Consider the following 18881-nt stretch of genomic DNA (forward strand, 5'->3'; position numbering starts at 1 on the left):
TTTGTCTCAGTGCCTCTAAAACTTCCTCAATAACCAAGGGTTCCTACAGGGAATCTACTTCATCAAATGATAAATGACGATCAACTGAATTCAGAATTGAAGCACTGGGAGAAGGATCAGAAGATGAGAAAAGCCTAGAGAAATAGGAAACAATAATATTCTCAATTTCATCCTCCTTATCATACCATACTCCCACACTGTCCCTTAACCTTCTAACACAATTCACCCTTCTTCTCACATTTGCTTTAGAGTGAAAGAATTTTGTATTGTTGGAGTTTGATGTCCTAAAGACAATTGTTTTAGCATATTAATATTAATGAATAATTTTTTTATTTAATCATTTGTTTAATCAGATATATAACATTAATATGTAACTATATATAAAGGCACAACTCTTTCATAAAGGAAGTAATCCTAAGTTTGTTTAAACAGTTGTAGAGTGTTCATACAAGCATGAAGTGAGACTATACTTTATAACAGGATCAATAAACTTAAAGTAAACCCAAGTCAAGTAATATGTTATAGGGGTTGGCATATTACTGTTGAGAGTTGCATGTAACAGTGTTTTCTGTCGAGACAGAAAGCTGATCTCACAAGCTTTAGATATTCAGATATCTAGACAGTTACATGGATCCGGTGAAGGAGTTCATTAGGATTGGGACCCGACTTGAGATAACAGTATGGATTGATTTATCTAATGTGTCAAATGTTTATCTCATTGGTATTAGTAGGTATAACTAATCCTCAGACTCAAACATTCGTTAATTAGTGATTCTGGATTATGGAGTCTAGTACTTTGATTCTGTGTGAGCACGATCCAACAGGTGAGAGTCTGGGGTGTGTGAGAGCAGAGTTGGGTATCACACAAAGTAATTGTAGAATAGTTAATGTTAGATTGAGCATTTGTCACTCCCGATAAGTGGGAGATATATCCAAATGGCCGTTTGTGGTGAATTAACTGAAATCCTTGCAAGGTGATAGAGTTAAGAGTAGAAATGGATATTTCACTTAACTCATCTTTCAGAGTAAATTCAACCTGTACAAGTAAAACCGGACTCTTCGTTATATGTAACATTGACATGTTCCATGGCTATAAGGAATTGACCGACTGGATATAGTTGATGAAGAATCGTATTATACTGCACATAATGCGGAAAGGTTAACATCAGTTATCAACCTAACTTCTTAATTCCTCTAGGGGAATATCATAGGTTCTGCTAGTAACAGCTCGCGACGGTATTCCGTTATATATATGTTGGAATTAATCAGGGTGAATTAATTTCAAATGATATATACGGCTAATGGCAATAAAGAGCCTAATGGGTCGCATATGGGACTTGGAACCAAAGGACGAAACTGTAATTAGCGGGACACACTATATGGGCCGAAATTTAGAGTATTAATTAGGGATATTTAATTTGGTTAATAATTATAATTAGATTATAGTTATAAATTAAATTAAAGGATTATTTGATAATATTAATTAGAAGTTTTTATGTGATTGAAACTCTAATTAATTATCCCTAACCATAATTAAATTACGGTCCGGCTAACCTATGTTATAAGGCATAGGATAAGACATAATTAATACATTGTTTTTTTTTTCAGAAGACATTTGGTTTTTCTAGATAATCATATACAATTAATAAAATATAATTAATATTTACTTATAAAAATAATATTATATTATTTTCAAGGTAAAAACATGTAAGGCATTAATTAAAGCACACAAGAGTTTTAGTGCATTAATTAAGGACTTCAAAATACCCTCTATCTTCGTCCTCCATCTTTTTCCTGCCAACAAACCTCCATTTTTGTTCTTCTCAGGTAAACAAACCTCCATACAAATTTATTTTCAAAATTCTGCCAACAAACCTCCATTTTTGTTCTTTTGAGGTAAATCCTCTTTTTGCAGAAAATTGTATTATCTCAAAGGTAAATTTATTTTCAAAATTCTGGCAATCTTCTTTAAACCGTTTTCAATCAATCTAAGATTTTGTAGAAAATTGTATTATCTCAAATGTAATTTTGCCCCAAATTTTCAGTTCCATGCAATAGGATGGAGGAGGAAGATGGTGTAAGCGAAAGAAATAGAAAATTGAGTGACTGTTATGAGAAAAAAAGCTCTGATTTTAATAGAGTTTGGGAGACACAAATGCATTAACTTTTTATTTATTTATTTATTTTAAAGCAAATAAACCTCTGCCTTATGGCACACAGGGGGGAATCCAGTATGGGGGCAGTGGGGGCAGCTGCCCCCACTGACATTTATATTTTTTAAAAAACTCAGGTATTAATTTTGAAGTTTTAGAGCTTTGCCCTCATCAATGAAGGTTTAAGATTTACTCGTTCTATAATTGAGGATGAAGAATGGTTTTAAATTTAATATTTTCTTTTTATTTTTTTTTAATTCTGTTTTAAAGCAAAACGACGTCGTTTTATTTAATTAGAACTACATCGTTTGGCTTAGAACAAAAATAAAAAGAATAAAAAGTAAATATTTAAATGTAAAACTAAATAGGTCCTAAAAAACCCCATCGGTCTCTCTTACTCCTAAAAAACCCCATCGATCTCTCTTACTCTCTTTAATATCTTTAGTTCTTCTTCCTCAATTCCTCTTTCTTCTTAAGCCTAAATTGAAATCCCTAATCCTAATTAAAATTAAATCAAAATCGGCAGTCAATTCCTTCGTAGTTGGATCGTTGCTCCGGCACTCCATCTCCTATTTTTGCCTCTCTGTTTTGGTATTTTTTTGCTCTTAGTTGAATTTTGATTTTATATTTGTGCTACTATTTTACTTGAACTTGAGCTTTGCTCTCTGGTTTTCTATAATTATTAATTTTTGAAATTTTTTTTTATTTCAGTTGTATTGTTTGCCCCCATGGGGGAGAAATCCTGGAGAATCTTATTCCTATGGATGTCTATGACTAATTCCTATGGATAATTAATGTTTGTCCCTCTGATTAATTATCCCTAACCATAATTAAATTATTAATTTGATTAATAATGATTATCTAGATATAATTAGTTATTATTTAGATAATGGTAAATTGTTTATTTAATTATCTAATTAGTAATCTTATTCCGAATAAGATTCTGATTAATTAATTACCTAACACAACTGGGATTAGGGTTTTGAGAAGTCTATAAATAGACTCCCTAACCCCAACATTTCGACACACACAATAAGAAAGGAGGAGGAACCGTTCCGTCTTCGTCTCGGCTAATTTATATTATTTCTTATTCTCTCTTTGATCTCGTATCAATTTCTGTTAGAGGCAATCATTGCGATTGCTATTATTAAGGTTGATTACTGATTAGTTATTGTTTTCTGTGTTGAACAAAAACGTTCGTTGCTCACGGATTGAATATAAGAAGTTGTGGGCGCTTTGTTTGCAACTGTAGATAGTTCTTCACAAAAGGTATTTCATTCTATCCATCTTTATATGAAATAATTAACAGATCTTGGAAAAGGGAAATAGATAAAATTTTATTATTCCGTTGTGCCTAGCCTTGTCTATTTTCCTACATGTATTTGTATCACCCTCCCGAAGCCAAGACACACGTGATCGCTGGAACCATATTATTTCTTCATCATCCTATACACGAATGACCTCTTTTTCAATATGGGAAATAACATTTGCCATGTCATCTATTATTGGACCATTTTCTAAATCCTACAAATTTTTGGTAAGTTTTTTCAATTTCCTCCCATCATGTTCGAAGCAATTTTTATTCCACTGTTGAAGAGAATTACCACATTGTTTCAACTTCTCACAAACATTCAACTGCCCTAACAATTTTGAACCCTAAATTGACTGAATCACTTCACTGCAATTGGGATCTTGAATCCATATTTTTTTCAAACCGAAAAGGTCTCAGTTTATGAGCATGTACCCCATCAGAATCTAATAAAATAAGTGAATGATCTGAAGCCACTCTTGCTAGAACTGAAACCAATGTTTTGGGAAACAATAATTCTTAATTCACTTGGAAGACAACCCGATCAAGTCTCTCCCGGATACGATCATTACCTTCCCTACCATTAGACCAAGTGAAATTACCCCTATAAGAACGCAAATAAAAAAGAGCACAATCATCCAGATAATTTCTGAAGGCTTCCATTGAATGATAATTATCTAAAGCCCCACCTTCCTTCTTCCTGGAATACATGATTTCATTAAAATCACCGATACAGACCTTTGGTAAGTTTTCATGACAGTGAATATCTTTCAACATATTCCAAGTATGACCCTTATTCGGACCTTCTATCCATCCATAAACCCCAAGGGTCTCCACCATAAAATACCATCCTCATCCTCTACCCCAAAATGAATGCAATGTTGGCAAAAACCCAGAAACTACAACATAAACAAATCTCTCCATATTAAAATTAAACCTTTTGACCGGTTAATTGAATAAACTTTGAAAAAATGATAGCCTACAAACTTCCTCTTTAAATACTCCCAACAACCTAGTTTCAATTAAGAATAGACCATTCGGGGATTGCCCAGGCCCCGAACGCTACAACCTACGATTGGCTGTGGCACTAGCTACTGAGGATGAAAGGGACAGCAGAGCCATTTCCCTCCAACGGTTATTTCGAAATTCAAAATGACTGATGCCTTGAAGTGTCACTATAAAAGGCATGTCATTTGCTTCATTCAGACTTGATCTTCAACACGCGAAAGCTCTGAGCAAATTCATACTTGAAGATAAGATTTCGAGATGTGAGTCAGCACAGGAAATCTGGAAGAAGCTGGAAGTCACCTATGAAGGTACCAATAAGGTGAAGGAGTCCAAGGTGAACCAGCACATGAGACTTTATGAGCTATTTGAAATGAATGATGGCGAAGGCATCTCAGAGATGAATGCCAGATTCACAAACATCATCAATGAGCTCAAAAGGCTTGGAAATATCTTCTCAGAAGAAGAACAAGTCAAGAAGATACCCAGGAGCCTTCCAAAGAGTTGGCAAGCTAAAAAGACTGCTGTCGAAGAAGCTCAGGATCTGACAACGTACAAATATGATGAGCTTATCGGATCTCTTCTGACTCATGAGATCTCCATGAAAAGCTTTGATGTCAAAGAAAAGTCAGAGGACAAGAAGCAGAAGTCGCTACTCATGAAGGCAGACTCCACTGACAACAGTTCCTCAAATGATGAGGAGATGGCTATGTTTACTCGAAAGATGAAAAGGATGTTCCGCAAAAATGAAAAATATAGAAAGAAGACCTACCGAAAGTATGACAAGTCCAAAGCTGAGTACAGTGCTAACAAGGTCAGAAAGGAGACTTCAAAGCCTATCACTTTAATCTTTTACACGACCCTTTACTTTCTAAAGGATGGTCAGACACAATATTACAACTCAAATCAACATTAACGTTTTTAATACGGAACGGAGAGGCCCTTAAACTTTACCCAAAAGGCTGCACAACATCATCGTCATCCTCCGGAGCATTCAAACATTCATCAAAACCATGTCCTAAACACCTATACCAATAGCAAATATTAGGTAACTTTTCATATTTACAAGAAACCCAAACAATTGTACCTTTCTAGTTCTGATCTTAACGCCATAGATCAAAGGTTTTGTCATATTTAATTACACTTGTGCTCGAACATAACTGCTCCAAACACCAACACCTTTGCCATCTAATTCCAGAACTACACCCACACAAGAAGCAATAGCTTTGATCGATGCAACATCTTGACGATTCAGTGGGAGATTGAAAATCCTAACCTAGAAGTCATAGACATCCATAGGAATTTTAGGTAATTGTTCATCACCCTCTAATTCTCGTAAAGTAACCAACTGTCGGACCATCCCTGATTACTTTCATCAAATCACGCTTTGAAGAAAACTCATTTATTCCCTACATCTTTTAATTAAAAATTCTTCACTCTCCACGTCACGGTAAAAGCATACGCCATCCCATTTAAATTAAGTGGTTGTTGTGTTTCCAACAAGACATAGACAAATTGATTTCATAGACTCCAATTCAGATGTCTTTTTTAAATCTACCAACACATCCTCTTGGTCTGACAACCGAACCTTTTTTTTTAGCAAACCTTCTAAACTAGCACTCATCATCGGGAACACAGAGACCACCACGAACAAATGAAACGAAGACTACTACAATAAAACCATATCGGACAAACAACCCTCCACCATAACTCCGGCGAGCAAGCAGTTAGAAAGAGGGAAAGATGAGACAATTATCCACGGTTATAAAAAATTTCATACTTAATTTAGTAATATTATATAAACTTAATTTAAAAAGGTATTTTAGTAAATATTATATAAACTTAATTTATAATCAAATAATACGTAATTTTACATTTTTAAAGGTAGTACTTTCTGATTCAAAAAGAAAAAGTAGTACTTTCTTTTTATAATTTCTCTCTCCCACAATAAATTTGTTATATTTGCTTTATTTTCCATTTCTTAAAGATAAATAAATAAAAGATTTGGGCTTATAATCAAATTAGTTTTGGGCCACTAGACCTCTAAAAATTGTTTATTTATTTATTGCTTTATTTTCCATTTTTTTTCTCTAAAAAATGAAATTGTTTAATTTTCTCAAAAGAAAAAGAAATTGTTTAATTTAGTATAAGATTAAGAAGTTAGTGCAGGAAAACTCAGAATCCACTTCTACAATGTCTTATCTTGATGACATATACAAATATGTCATGAGATTTGGGTATTATTGCATTACATTTATCTTTCTGATAAGTCAGTTAGATTCATATATAAACAACCTTATCTAAAAAAATCCACTTTCATATATATATATATAAAAGTTTAAGCGCTAGTCGGGCAGACAGAGACCTCGAAAAAAAATCGGGAATTAGTCTGAGATTGATCGAGAATTAATTGGATTTGTATATTTTGCATTTTCTTATCTATTAATTAACAAATTATTATGTAAAAACATGTATATTTATAACCTATATATTCTTTTTAATAATATATATTTTTAAAAATGTGCAAACAAAAACATTTCAACAATAATATTATTGAAACAACTCAAACAATTAAAAAATAACGTATATAAGTAATATAATTCACTAAAAACTATGAAAGAATAAACTTAAAATCTTAAACCATTTCACGAAAACAAATAGAGTACGCAATTAAATACAAATATTTGAAAATAATAAATATAATTCACAAACAATTATTATAATGAAGCGAAAAACAATAAAAACAATAATAATAATTGGTTTAGGTGTTGTCTAGGCATGCGCTGCCAAATCGTTAAAAACTGTTCAGGTGGCCAAAGAATGCTTAGACAAATAAATCGAAAAAAATCGAAACGAATTCTCAATTCTAAGCGACTAGATGGAAGTTAGACTCTCGAGACGGTTTCTTGAATACTTATTTACTATTAGTTGTATATTGCTTGGTTTTCTTAGTAGAAGTTAGACCATCTCCAACCCATTTTATCATTTTTGCTATATCAAACGATTTTTTTTCATTTTATCTCTCTGTTTTGATGTTGCTACAGTAATTTTGTAATCCATTTCTTCATTTCCTCTCTCCAAACACAAGATTTCCTTTAAATAATAGTAATATTATATAACAAAAAATACAATAACTATATTTATATATAAAAAGATAAATTAAAGTAAGAAAATAATAATAAAATGTTATTTAATATTGCATCAAATTTTTTGATGCAACATCAAATTTGATGAGAAAAACTGTATTAATCAAAACAAGATTACATTTTGATGATGGGTTGGAGAGCCGCGATTGTCAAATCTTCTTCCCAACATCAATTATAAAATAAAACTTCATATTATTCTATACCACTTTTATAGCTGGTAAAACAATAATAAATAAAAAAAACTATAAAAAAACAAAACAGACATTACACATTTTTCTAAAAAAAAAAAAATGTTGCATGATATGTTGAATTTCAAATCTTCTAACAACTTCTACACTTCGATCAACCCAAACTATTGGGTAAAACAAAAAGAGAATATCACGGAACTAAATCCGTTTAGGCTTATGCTCCGGCTGATGAGTAAATTCAAAATCAACATGAACGAAAGCACGTTCAACTTGAGGAAGTTGTTCGATTTTTTCTTGAAGAGCCTCCCCAATATTATGAGCTTTTGAAAGAGACATATCTTCAGGCAATACAATGTCTACTTCCACAAAGTAATCACACCCAAATGTGTATGCTCTTACTGTGTCTATTTGCTTTATTTCTTCATGATGATTCCATATCAAATATGTTAGCTTTGCTAAATACTCCGGCGGGGCTGTTCTTGCTATTAAGGAAAATACATTCTCCTTTACTGTGCCTGACCAGTTGCCTATTGTGTACATTGCAATCTGCATTCAATAATTCTCAACGGTTAATGTTAATTGTTCGGGGTAAAGTTGGATTTTAGAGTCCATGATAAAAGTAAGTGCAAAATTAAGGTGTTATGAGTGTAATTTACCCTCATATTCATTGTACATTCTGGCAAAGAAATTTTATGTTTACTGTTGGAAATTTGTTTTGGAGGGTCAACGAGCCCCTATGATTCGATTCCTATAGGTCTGTTCCTATATTGATTACATATACAATGCACTCATTCGGTGTCAATTTTGGTCTTACTGACGTGATAACTTTTAAACTTCAAAACCAATATAAAAGTCTGTGAACTACTCCCTCCGTTTCATAATAATTGACGTTTTGAGAAAAATTTTTTGTTTCAAATTATTTGACGTTTTACACTTTTCAAGAAGCATTAAATGTGTTTTTTCCAATTTTGTCCTCATATAAATAAGAGGAAAGAAATTTGGAGAGATTTAAGCATTAATTGCAAGAGGGTAATAAAGTAATATTTAACTACTTTTTGGACTAATTAATAGGTTTCTTAATATGTGTGTAGAAACCTTAAAAGGCGCGGCTAGCAAGGCTACCCGGGTCCATGTTAATGATTTAATTAAACAATTTAATCCCTCTTGTATTGTTTTAATGGAAACTAAGATTAGTGGTGTTAAGGCAGATGAGGTGGTTAAAAAATTTAGAAACTGGAGTTGCATTAGATCGGAAGCTACTGGTCGTGCTGGTGGGATTTGGCTTTTTTGGAAGCCAGATCGAATTCATTTTGATGTTATTAGGATTGATAAGCAGTTCATTCATAGCAAAGTGAACTTGTCTGGTATTAGTCCGTTCTTTTTTACCTTTGTTTATGCTGATCCTGTCTTGGCTAATCGTAATAGGCTTTGGGAAGTTCTCTATTCCATGAGTATTAATATGATGGATTCTTGGTTTGTGGCTGGTGATTTTAATGATATTTCTATTATGAGTGATCAGAGAGGGGGGGCTAATCACTATGTGAATCGTTGTCTGAATCATAAGCAGAGTATGGATATGTGTGGGCTGTCAGATTTGGGGGCTGCTGGTCATAAGTTTACTTGGAAGCGGAATAGTACTTTTGTTCGTCTAGATAAAGTTTATGCCAATGTTTCTGCTCAAGTCAGGTTTTCTGAGGTTTCTGTCCTTAATTTGCCCTTCAGACATTCAGATCATTGTCCTATCCTTTTTAGGCTTTATAGAGCCCAGCAGTCTAAAGGGAATAGGCCGTTTAGATATCAGGTTGCTTGGGAATCGCATCCTGAGTTTAAAAATTTTGTGAAAGAGAATTGGATTCCTCATTCTAATGTCTTACAAGCCTCGGAAGGTTTTAGAAAAAATGTTATTGATTGGAATAAGAAGATCTTTGGTCATATTATTAGGAGGAAGAATAATTTGTTGAGAAGAATTGAGGGTATTCATTGCAGATTGGAGGCTAGATTTGATCATAGTTTGGATGCTCAGCTCAGAACCCTTCAGAAGGAGCTTGAAGCTGTTTTAAAACAGGAAGAGCTTCTTTGGTTTCAGAAGTCTAGAAAAACTTGGATCAAAGATGGTGATCGTAATACCAGGTTTTTTCATCTTTCTACTATTATTAGAAGGCATAGAAACATGATTGATGCTATTAAAGATAGTAATGGTGATTGGGTCTATGAAAATGAAGATATTCGTAAGCTTGCTCTTAACTTTTACAAAGACTTATTCAAAGAAGAGACCTTTGATCTAAGTAAAGCTCAGTCTACTACTACTTATCCCAGGATTGAGGAGGATAATTTTCTGAAAGCCTTCCATTCCTTTAACAAGGAGGAGATTGATCATGCAATTTTTAGTATGGGGGCCACTAAAGCTCCGGGGATTGATGGCATTCCTGCTGGTTTTTATCATAAGAATTGGGAGACTGTGAAGGAAGGTATTTATAAGTTTATTGAAGGAGTGTTTGTTAATCCTGAAAACATTAAGCTTGTAAATAAGACCCTGCTAGTTCTGATACCCAAAGTTGAAAAACCTTCTTCTTTTTTACAAATGAGACCTATCAGCCTTTGTAATGTTATCTATAAAACATTAACCAAGATGGTGGCTAATAGACTCCGTGGTATTCTTCCAGATATTATCAGTCAGAACCAAGGTAGTTTTGTTCCTGGTAGACAGATGATGGATAATGTTGTTATTGCCCAGGAAATGGTTCACTCTATGAAGATTAAGAAGGGTAAAAAAGGTATTGTGGCTCTCAAACTGGATCTAGAAAAAGCTTATGATCGCCTCAACTTGAGTTTTTTACTTGAGAGCCTTGAAAGAGCTGGAATCCCGAAGAGTTGGAGGAGGTTAATTGAGGTTTGCATTTCTTCTCCTACTTTTCAGGTTTTGATTAATGGGGACATGTCTGAGGAATTCTCCTCATCCAGGGGTGTTAGGCAAGGTGATCCTATGGGCCCTTTTCTTTTTGTTATAGCTATGGAAAGATTAACTCACCTTATCCAAGAGGCTATTGATAATAGGACTTTTCGCCCTGTGTCTATTAATAGAGTCTGTCCTGCCATTACTCACTTATTTTTTGCTGATGATGTTATGATTTTTGTGGAAGGGGATGAGGATTGGATGGGGGAGATTATGAAAATCATAAATTGTTTTTGTGAGGCTTCTGGTCAAAAACTTAATATTCAGAAGTCTAGAATGCTCTGTTCTAAGAATATGAGTACAAGTTTGTGCAAGAAGTTGAGTGATATTTCGGGTATTCCTTTGACCAAATCTTTTGGTAATTATCTTGGGGTTCCCCTCCATAGCGATAGAGTCTCTAAAGCTTCTTTTAAAGAGATTCTGGGTAAAACTGCTAGCAAATGTGCTAATTGGAAAGCTAAGACCTTGTCACTAGCGGGGCGTCTTACTCTTATTCAGTCAGTCAATTGTGCGGTTCCTAATCATATTATGCAAGCCTGTAGATTGCCAGAGTCGGTCCTCAAGGATCTGGATAAAATTAATCGCCGTTTTCTTTGGGGGAATTCAGGAGATAGTAAGAAAATTCATCTGGTTCCTTCGAAGGAGGTTTGTAAGCCTAGTCTGGGGATTAGACAAGCTAAAGATAATAACAAAGTTTTATTGATGAAGCTTCTTTGGAGAATGTGGCAGAATCCTTCGGCGCTTTGGGTTCGCTTACTTTGTGGTAAGTATAGAAAAGATAAGATTTTTGGTGGGCCAAAAGACAGAGTTGTTAATTGTTCCTTTCTCTGGAAAGGTCTTAGTGCTATTTTTTCAGAATTTTGTTCTGGGATTGGTTGGGATGTGGGTAATGGTAAGACGATCAGTTTCTGGTATGATAAGTGGATTGGTGATAAGTCTCTGTTAGAGGTTTGTAGCTCCCTTCCCCCTGTTAATTATCGCAACTGGAAGATTGCTGATGTTGTGGATTCTGAAGGAGATTGGATATGGTCAAAATTTGAGGCTTTCTTTAGCTTGGATACTCTCCTTAGAATTAGAGGAGTGAAGATTAGTAGCATGGAAGAGGATAAGGATAATTATTGTTGGGCTTCTACCAATAATGGTGCTTATACTTGTAAGTCTGCCTTTGAGTCCTTTAGCAACAGTGATGATGAGCCTCGGTCAGATATTTGGAAGATGTTATGGTCTATGAAAGTGCCCTACAGAATTAGAAGCTTCTTGTGGCTTGGGGTTAAAAACAGATTGCTTACTAATTCAGATAGAAAAAGGCGGCATCTGGTGGAGTCAGGAGATTGTAGCAGATGTAGAGGGCATGAAGAAACCATTTGTCATGCTCTTAGGGATTGTGATAAAAGTAAAGCTATTTGGAGGAAAATTCTCCCTAGCCATATGATTGAGATGTTCTTTTCTCATTCCAATCTTGAGTGGTTTAATGATGGGGTGAGTGGGAAGTTGTTTACTAATCTGGAGCATGGTGATATCTTCTTTTCTGTTGTCTGTCACCAAATTTGGGATTGGAGAAATAAGGAAATTTTTGGGACTGATACTATTAATATCCCGAACTTGGTTGACTTTTTTGCTAAAACGATATATCATATTATTAATAGTTTCAAGGAAGATTCTCTTGATAGAGTTATTCAAAGAAAGGCTATTCATCTTCTTTGCTGGAGAAGGCCTAGAGAAGGTTTGTTGAAGCTTAATACGGATGGCTCTTGTCTAGCCAATGGTAATATTGCTGCAGGTGGTGTCTTGAGAGATGATGGGGGTGCTTGGATCTCTGGGTTCTCACATAATCTTGGGAGAGATTCCTCCTTTTTGGCTGAGTTGTGGGGTATTTTTTCTGGCCTCACCCTGGCCAAGAATTTGGGGGTAGAGAATCTGATTGTTGAATCTGACAATCAGGAAGCTATCAGGTTAATCTCCAATAATAAAGCTATTGGATTGAATAGCAAAAATCTGATTAAAGGTATTAAGAGGCTCTGCCAGTCCTTTGTGTCTATATCTTTCTGCCATATCTTTAGAGAGCAAAACAGGGTGGCGGATCGTCTGGCGGCTGCTGGTCATGAAGGAAGTTTGGGAATCACTACTTATTCATCTCCTCCGGCTTTTCTTTCCTCGACTCTTCTAGAGGATGTGGTGGGGGTTAGCTTTCCAAGGCTAATCCCGGGTTAATTTTTTTTAAATTTTTTTTTTTTTTTGCTTGTTTGTTTTTATTTTCATTTTCCTACCAAAAAAAATGAAACAGAGGGAGTATATTAATACAAGAGTCCAAATAAACTTGAGCAATATAGTTGAACCATATAAGATGTCGACAATTACATCCATTTGAGAATCATCATGTTAGTAATATCAAAGTTAAAATTGAAATACCTCATTCAAAAGTATAATTTATTGTCATTTCACGTAGTCAAACAGTATTTATATCCCTTATTTGGACTATATTAACATGTATCATAAGTTTTTATACCTAATGGGTGTATTTTACCCTATTATCCAAACAATCGCATTTCATGATTTGTTCATATAACCTTCTATTTAGTAGTTTTTATTTAATTAAGTGAAGTTTTTTTTTTTTTTTTTTCTTTCAAAGCATAAAAAGTTTAAAAGTTTGAAAATAAATTTTGCATTTTAATCCACTCAGATGATGACATGTCAACTGACGGAACTAATACTAATTGGTCCCATGTTACGGTAGAAATTTTCCTTATACCATTATAAAAGAAAATGCATTAGTAAACTTACTATTATAGCTCCGACGGGATCTATCCACCAGTAGAACTTGATTGCCAAAACAGCAGAAGCTAAGCCAATTGAGTTGGTAACCACATCAAAGAGATGATCTTTTGCGTATGCTCTAACAATTTCATTCTTGAATCTCCGGCAGTATACCATTAATATAAATTTAACTACTGTCACAAAAACCATGATTCCGATCATCCACATTTCTTTCACCGGATCTCTATCCGGCAGAGCCTGCAATTTCATATCAATCAGCCATTAATTTCAGACAATGACAGATGTATAACTTTGAGAAAACATATACATAGTTCTAATACATATGTTTCCCCTACTTCACTCAAAACTTCAACAACTTTTTGAATTTTTAAAAATTACAAATGACTCCTTATTTTTATCCATTTGAATTCAATAATCCTCTATTTTTTAATAAAAATTTTCAAATACAGAAAATACGAGACACGTGCTGCTACGTGTCAAGTGCTCACCACGTATCAAAAAGAAAATGTCCTATAAACAAATAATTAGGAATTTTTGAAATTTCATAGAGTAGTTGGAGTATTGTGGTTATTGAATATAATTGGATAACAATAGAAAGTTATTAAATACAATTAGAAAAAAATAAAGGTTACTGAATTCAATTAGCTAAGAATAGAGGTTATTGAATACGATTGGATAAGAATATATGTTATTTGAAATTTTTAAAAGTTCAAGGGTTCAATTTTAAGTTTTGGGACAAATACAAAGGCAACAAAATATATATACCTTTGTGATTGATTGCATTCATTAATACTGTTCTTCTCCAATTGCATTTAGTAACCTCTTATCTTTTATCGTTATCTATTTACATTCAATTCAACAATCCAAAACCATAACTGCAATGTGAATTTTCAAAAGTTCTTAATTTTTTGTTTATGTGACATTTTTATTTTCACACGTGGCAAGCACTTTGACACGTAGCAGAACGTTTTTTTTTACATCCAATAAACTTTATTGAGAAATAGAAGGTTATTGTATGAAATTAAAAAAAATATAGATCAATTGAAATTTTTAAAAGTTCAGTGCAATTGGATAAAAATATGTAGTTATAGAATAAAAATTGGATAAGAATAGAGAGTGAATGCAAGAATAAGGAACCTTTGAAAGTTCGGGGATTCAATTGAAGTTTTGGAACAAATGGAACATATGAAGTAAGCCAAAAATATAAGTATATACCTTTGTGATTAGTTGTCTTCCTGATTCAAACAAAATCTGTAATCCAAGAGTCGCCATTACTGATGCAAATATCACAATTCCCTACACAAAATATCAGAAAAAAGAATCAATTAGGTCTTAATTAATTGAATTATCGAAGAATAACACAGAGAGAGAAGAAAGGGGCATACAACAGGTTGCATCCTCTGCTTTCCAATCGGATATCTGTAATGATTAGGTGATCTCATAGCATAATCAGTAAACCAGAGAATGAATCCCGATAACAGATCTAAAAGAGAATCAACTGTTGATGCTATCACCGCCATTGATTTACTTACTACCGACGCATATAATTTTGCCACGAACAACACCATGTTTGCTATGTTTGATGCGTAGATCGCGATCTTCACATTCCTCTCCATCGTCTTCATTTCACTCTGTAGTTCATACCGCCAAAACGATTTCGAATTCAAAATTCAGAAATCAAAGAGAGGAGAATAGAAGATAGATTCAAACCTCTGTTAGAACTCCTGGCAAAATTCCAAGCTCGGTGAATGTGTCTACTTCATTGAACTCTTTGAGAAGACTCTCCTGCCTCGCGTAGTACTCTGCGATTCTTTTCTGTTTCTCTGTTAAACCAAACAGTGTTTGTCAATACTAACTTCAATGTACGAAAAAGAACAGGTAGCCAAACAATTTCAATTTTATAACTCAATACCGACAAGAATGGGAGAAATGATCGATGATTCAAATGATCAATACATAAAAACCAGAGGATTTCAACGAAGAACAGGATAATTACTCTGTGGCCAAACAAGTTCAATTACGACTCTATACAGACGAGAATGGGAGAAATGATTTCGAAGAACAGGTAGCCAAACAATTTCAATTTTGCTACTCAATACATACGAGAATGGAGAAACGATTGATGATGATTCCAATGATCGATACATGAAAGCGAGAGGATTGCAACGAAGAACAGGATAATCTGTAGCCAAACAGTTTTAATTTTATAACTCAATACAGATGAGAATGGGAGAAATGAATGATGATTCAAATGATCGAAACATGAAAATGAGAGGATTGCAATGAGAACAGGATAATAATTTCAATTTTACAACTCAATACAGACGAGAATGGGAGAAACGATTGATAATTCAAATGATCCAAACATGAAAAACGAGAGGATTGCAACGAAGAACAGGATAATTACTCTGCAGCCAAACAATTTAGATTTTGCAATTCAATACAGACAAGAATGGGAGAAATGATCGAAACATGAAAACCAGAGGATTGCAACGAAGAACAGGATAATCAGTCTGTAGCCAAACAGTTTCAACAACCGGTGATTCAAATGATCGAAACATGAAAACGAGAGGATTGCAATGAAGAACAGGATAATTACTCTGTAGCCAAACAAGTTCAATTTTACAACTCAAGACAGACGAGAATGGGAGAAACGACAGATGATTCGAATGATCGAAACAAGAGGATTGCAACGAAGAACATGATAAGGAAAATTCAATTTTACAACTCAATACAGACGAGAATGGGAGATATGACTGATGATTCCAAATGATCAAAACAGGAAAACAAGAGGATTGCAGAAAACTTACTGATATTACTCAAAGCAGATCGCAAGCTATAACTGGAATGTTTAGCAATATCAGGAACTTGAAATTGATCGATGTTGAGACGCCATGAAGGAACACCGGCGACCTTAGGTTCCTCTCCGGGAGGCGGAGGTGATAAAAGCTCAGTTCTGTAATCAAACGAGTCAGTTCGAGGACTACTCATCTTTCTTGTTTGCGTCAATTGATCCATTCAAATTTCTTCTCCCTCTCACAGTGATATGCTATCTATTTATATAGACAGCTGAATATGGTAAAAAAGAGCACAATATATCCAAAAAAGATGAGGTCACTTCTGTCCATTGGAAAATTTACAATAAAATATAAATAGGATCTTTAGAATGTTCATATTCCCATTTTTTGTTTAATTAGTCCCTTGCTTTTCAATTTGATATACATATAGATATAGATAAGGATATAAAAGTAATTTACTCTCCTTTTAAATATTCCGTTCAACTTACCTTATCTTATTGATATACTTTAATAACAGCTCATCCAAACAAACTATTAGTAACGGTTTTAACTCTTAACAATCTTTTCTAATTTTGATTTATATAAAAGAAATTCAATATTTTAAATTTTAAATTGCCGAATTGATTTAAAATACATGTTTTAATATGTTTTAATGTATAATCTTATAAAACTTTTATTTATTTAAATTTTTTTATAAATAATTATTATAATTATTAATTATTTTGTTTATAGTCTTTATCTTCTTTAATTTTTTTTGAACTATTTCTTTTTATCAAACACTGAAAAACAATTAATTTTTTTAATTAAATTTTAATATAAGAAAACTATAAGGAATTTATAACTAAAAATAAAAAGATAAAAGTTTTATAATTTTATGAAATTGATGTTGGACTTATAAACATTCAAAATTACGCTAATCACTTTTCAATTTTTTTTAACTCACAACACACCAAATGTAAAATTTTAAGTTGTTGAAAGCTAAAATTATACCTAACTCTATAAAGCTAACTCCATCATTGCCTATAAGATTAAAATCGACTCCCTCATAAGTAAAGTTGGGGCTCTACCGCTGCTTTCAACCGAGTTTCATGTTGGTAAAAGATTTAGCTGTTCCTGTTTGGCTTAGCCTAATATTATGAATTTGTAAAAATGGATTATGTATTTTTAGTGTAAAGAGTCTCTTAATTAACTAAGAATTTTTTAGAAGCATAAAATATTTATTCTTTCTCTGGTTTTCTTCTAAATCCATTCCTTTTCGAAATAGAGCAGTGAATTGAAATTGAGTTGTTCATTGAGCAATTATGATCCGTGGAAATCAGAAGTGTACCTGCAACTGATTGACTGGTTGTTTTATCCTAGAGAAGATAGGCTTCTAGTTTGTTTGCATATCTTCTAACAGTGTCACGAACATTTTAAAAAGAGCAAGCTCATCCTGATAACTGTGTATCTAAACTTGCTATTGAGTGTCTAAAAGTTCTCCTGAATCTTCCAAGGTTTGATATGTAAAACAGAACAAAAGGTCAGAGAGGGGCCGGAGTCCAGCGAACCCGCTCTGATGCCTAAGTCAGTGGGTGTTTGGAAGGATTGAAGAGTAAGAACTAGTTTGTGAGGTAGTAGTGTTAACGTACCTTTAGGTATCGTCATACCTGCCTATTTATATGGTTGGACTGATCTCTTTTTCTTTTAGAAATTCCTTTTGGAACTCCTTTTTCTGCTAGAAGTTGTTGGTCCCTAGTAATTAGTTCCAGGGGGGTTAGGAACTAATATAACTTTTTATCGTTTTAATTATGCCGATTTAATGTTATTTCAAGATTTTGTTAACTTAGTATGTAGGTCAGCATGGCCGATTGATTTGTTAGGCAGTATTAGTTAATACTGCTTAACTTGAGAGTTTAGAATTGACTTTTGAGAAGTCAGCTTCCAACTCAACACTTAACTTTACTCAGTTTCTGTTTTAATCAATTTATATGCTGAGTAAATATCACAAGCAACACATGCACTTATATGTATATGTATATATGTATATATATATATATATATATATATATATATTGAGAGAAAGAGTTTAGAAGTTACTCAGTACGACTTATCCTGGTTCGGCCTCTCTCTGCCTACGTCCAGTCCCCAGTTCCTCCTGGGATTTTCAATCCAATACTGAGCTCTTTCAAGGTAGAGCACAAACCCTTTACAAGGCAGTGAGTATGCAAGAGTACGTCCTCTATTCGTCTACTCAGCTCCTACTAAGTACTACAACCCAGCACTTAGATTTTTCTACCACTGAATGCTTACAGCCAAGCACTCAGCATACACTCTCAATATTATAATTGATGAAAAACTGTTCTCTCTCAAATGAAGAACACTTTAGAAGATTACAAAGAATCACTCTAGCATTTACACAGGGAATAGAAAGTTTGGTGTAAGATCTTTCTTGTATTTGAGTGCTTTGGAGATTTTTCTCTCTTGTATTTTTCTTTCTGTGATTCTTGGCAATGATCCAAGGATTTTGATTGTCCTTATATAGATGAAGGATCTAGTGTTGGATCATTTGAAAGTG

At 33.7% G+C, this 18881-nt stretch overlaps 1 protein-coding gene across 1 annotated transcript; it reads right to left on the reverse strand.

Annotated features, from left to right (window-relative positions):
* Nucleotides 1-7710: 7710 nt before the first annotated feature.
* Nucleotides 7711-16534, reverse strand: LOC136206394 (metal tolerance protein 10-like). Its single transcript, XM_065997424.1, has 6 exons — nucleotides 16340-16534; nucleotides 15240-15352; nucleotides 14915-15160; nucleotides 14745-14825; nucleotides 13536-13766; nucleotides 7711-8347 (listed from the first exon to the last, which is right to left on the reverse strand). The coding sequence occupies exons 1-6, from the start codon at nucleotides 16518-16520 to the stop codon at nucleotides 8000-8002; spliced, it is 1200 nt and encodes a 399-aa protein (XP_065853496.1). The 5' UTR covers nucleotides 16521-16534; the 3' UTR covers nucleotides 7711-7999.
* Between the last annotated feature and the right edge of the window lie 2347 nt (nucleotides 16535-18881).

Source organism: Euphorbia lathyris, chromosome 9, assembly GCF_963576675.1.
Source record: "Euphorbia lathyris chromosome 9, ddEupLath1.1, whole genome shotgun sequence".
NCBI classification, from domain to species: Eukaryota; Viridiplantae; Streptophyta; class Magnoliopsida; order Malpighiales; family Euphorbiaceae; genus Euphorbia; species Euphorbia lathyris.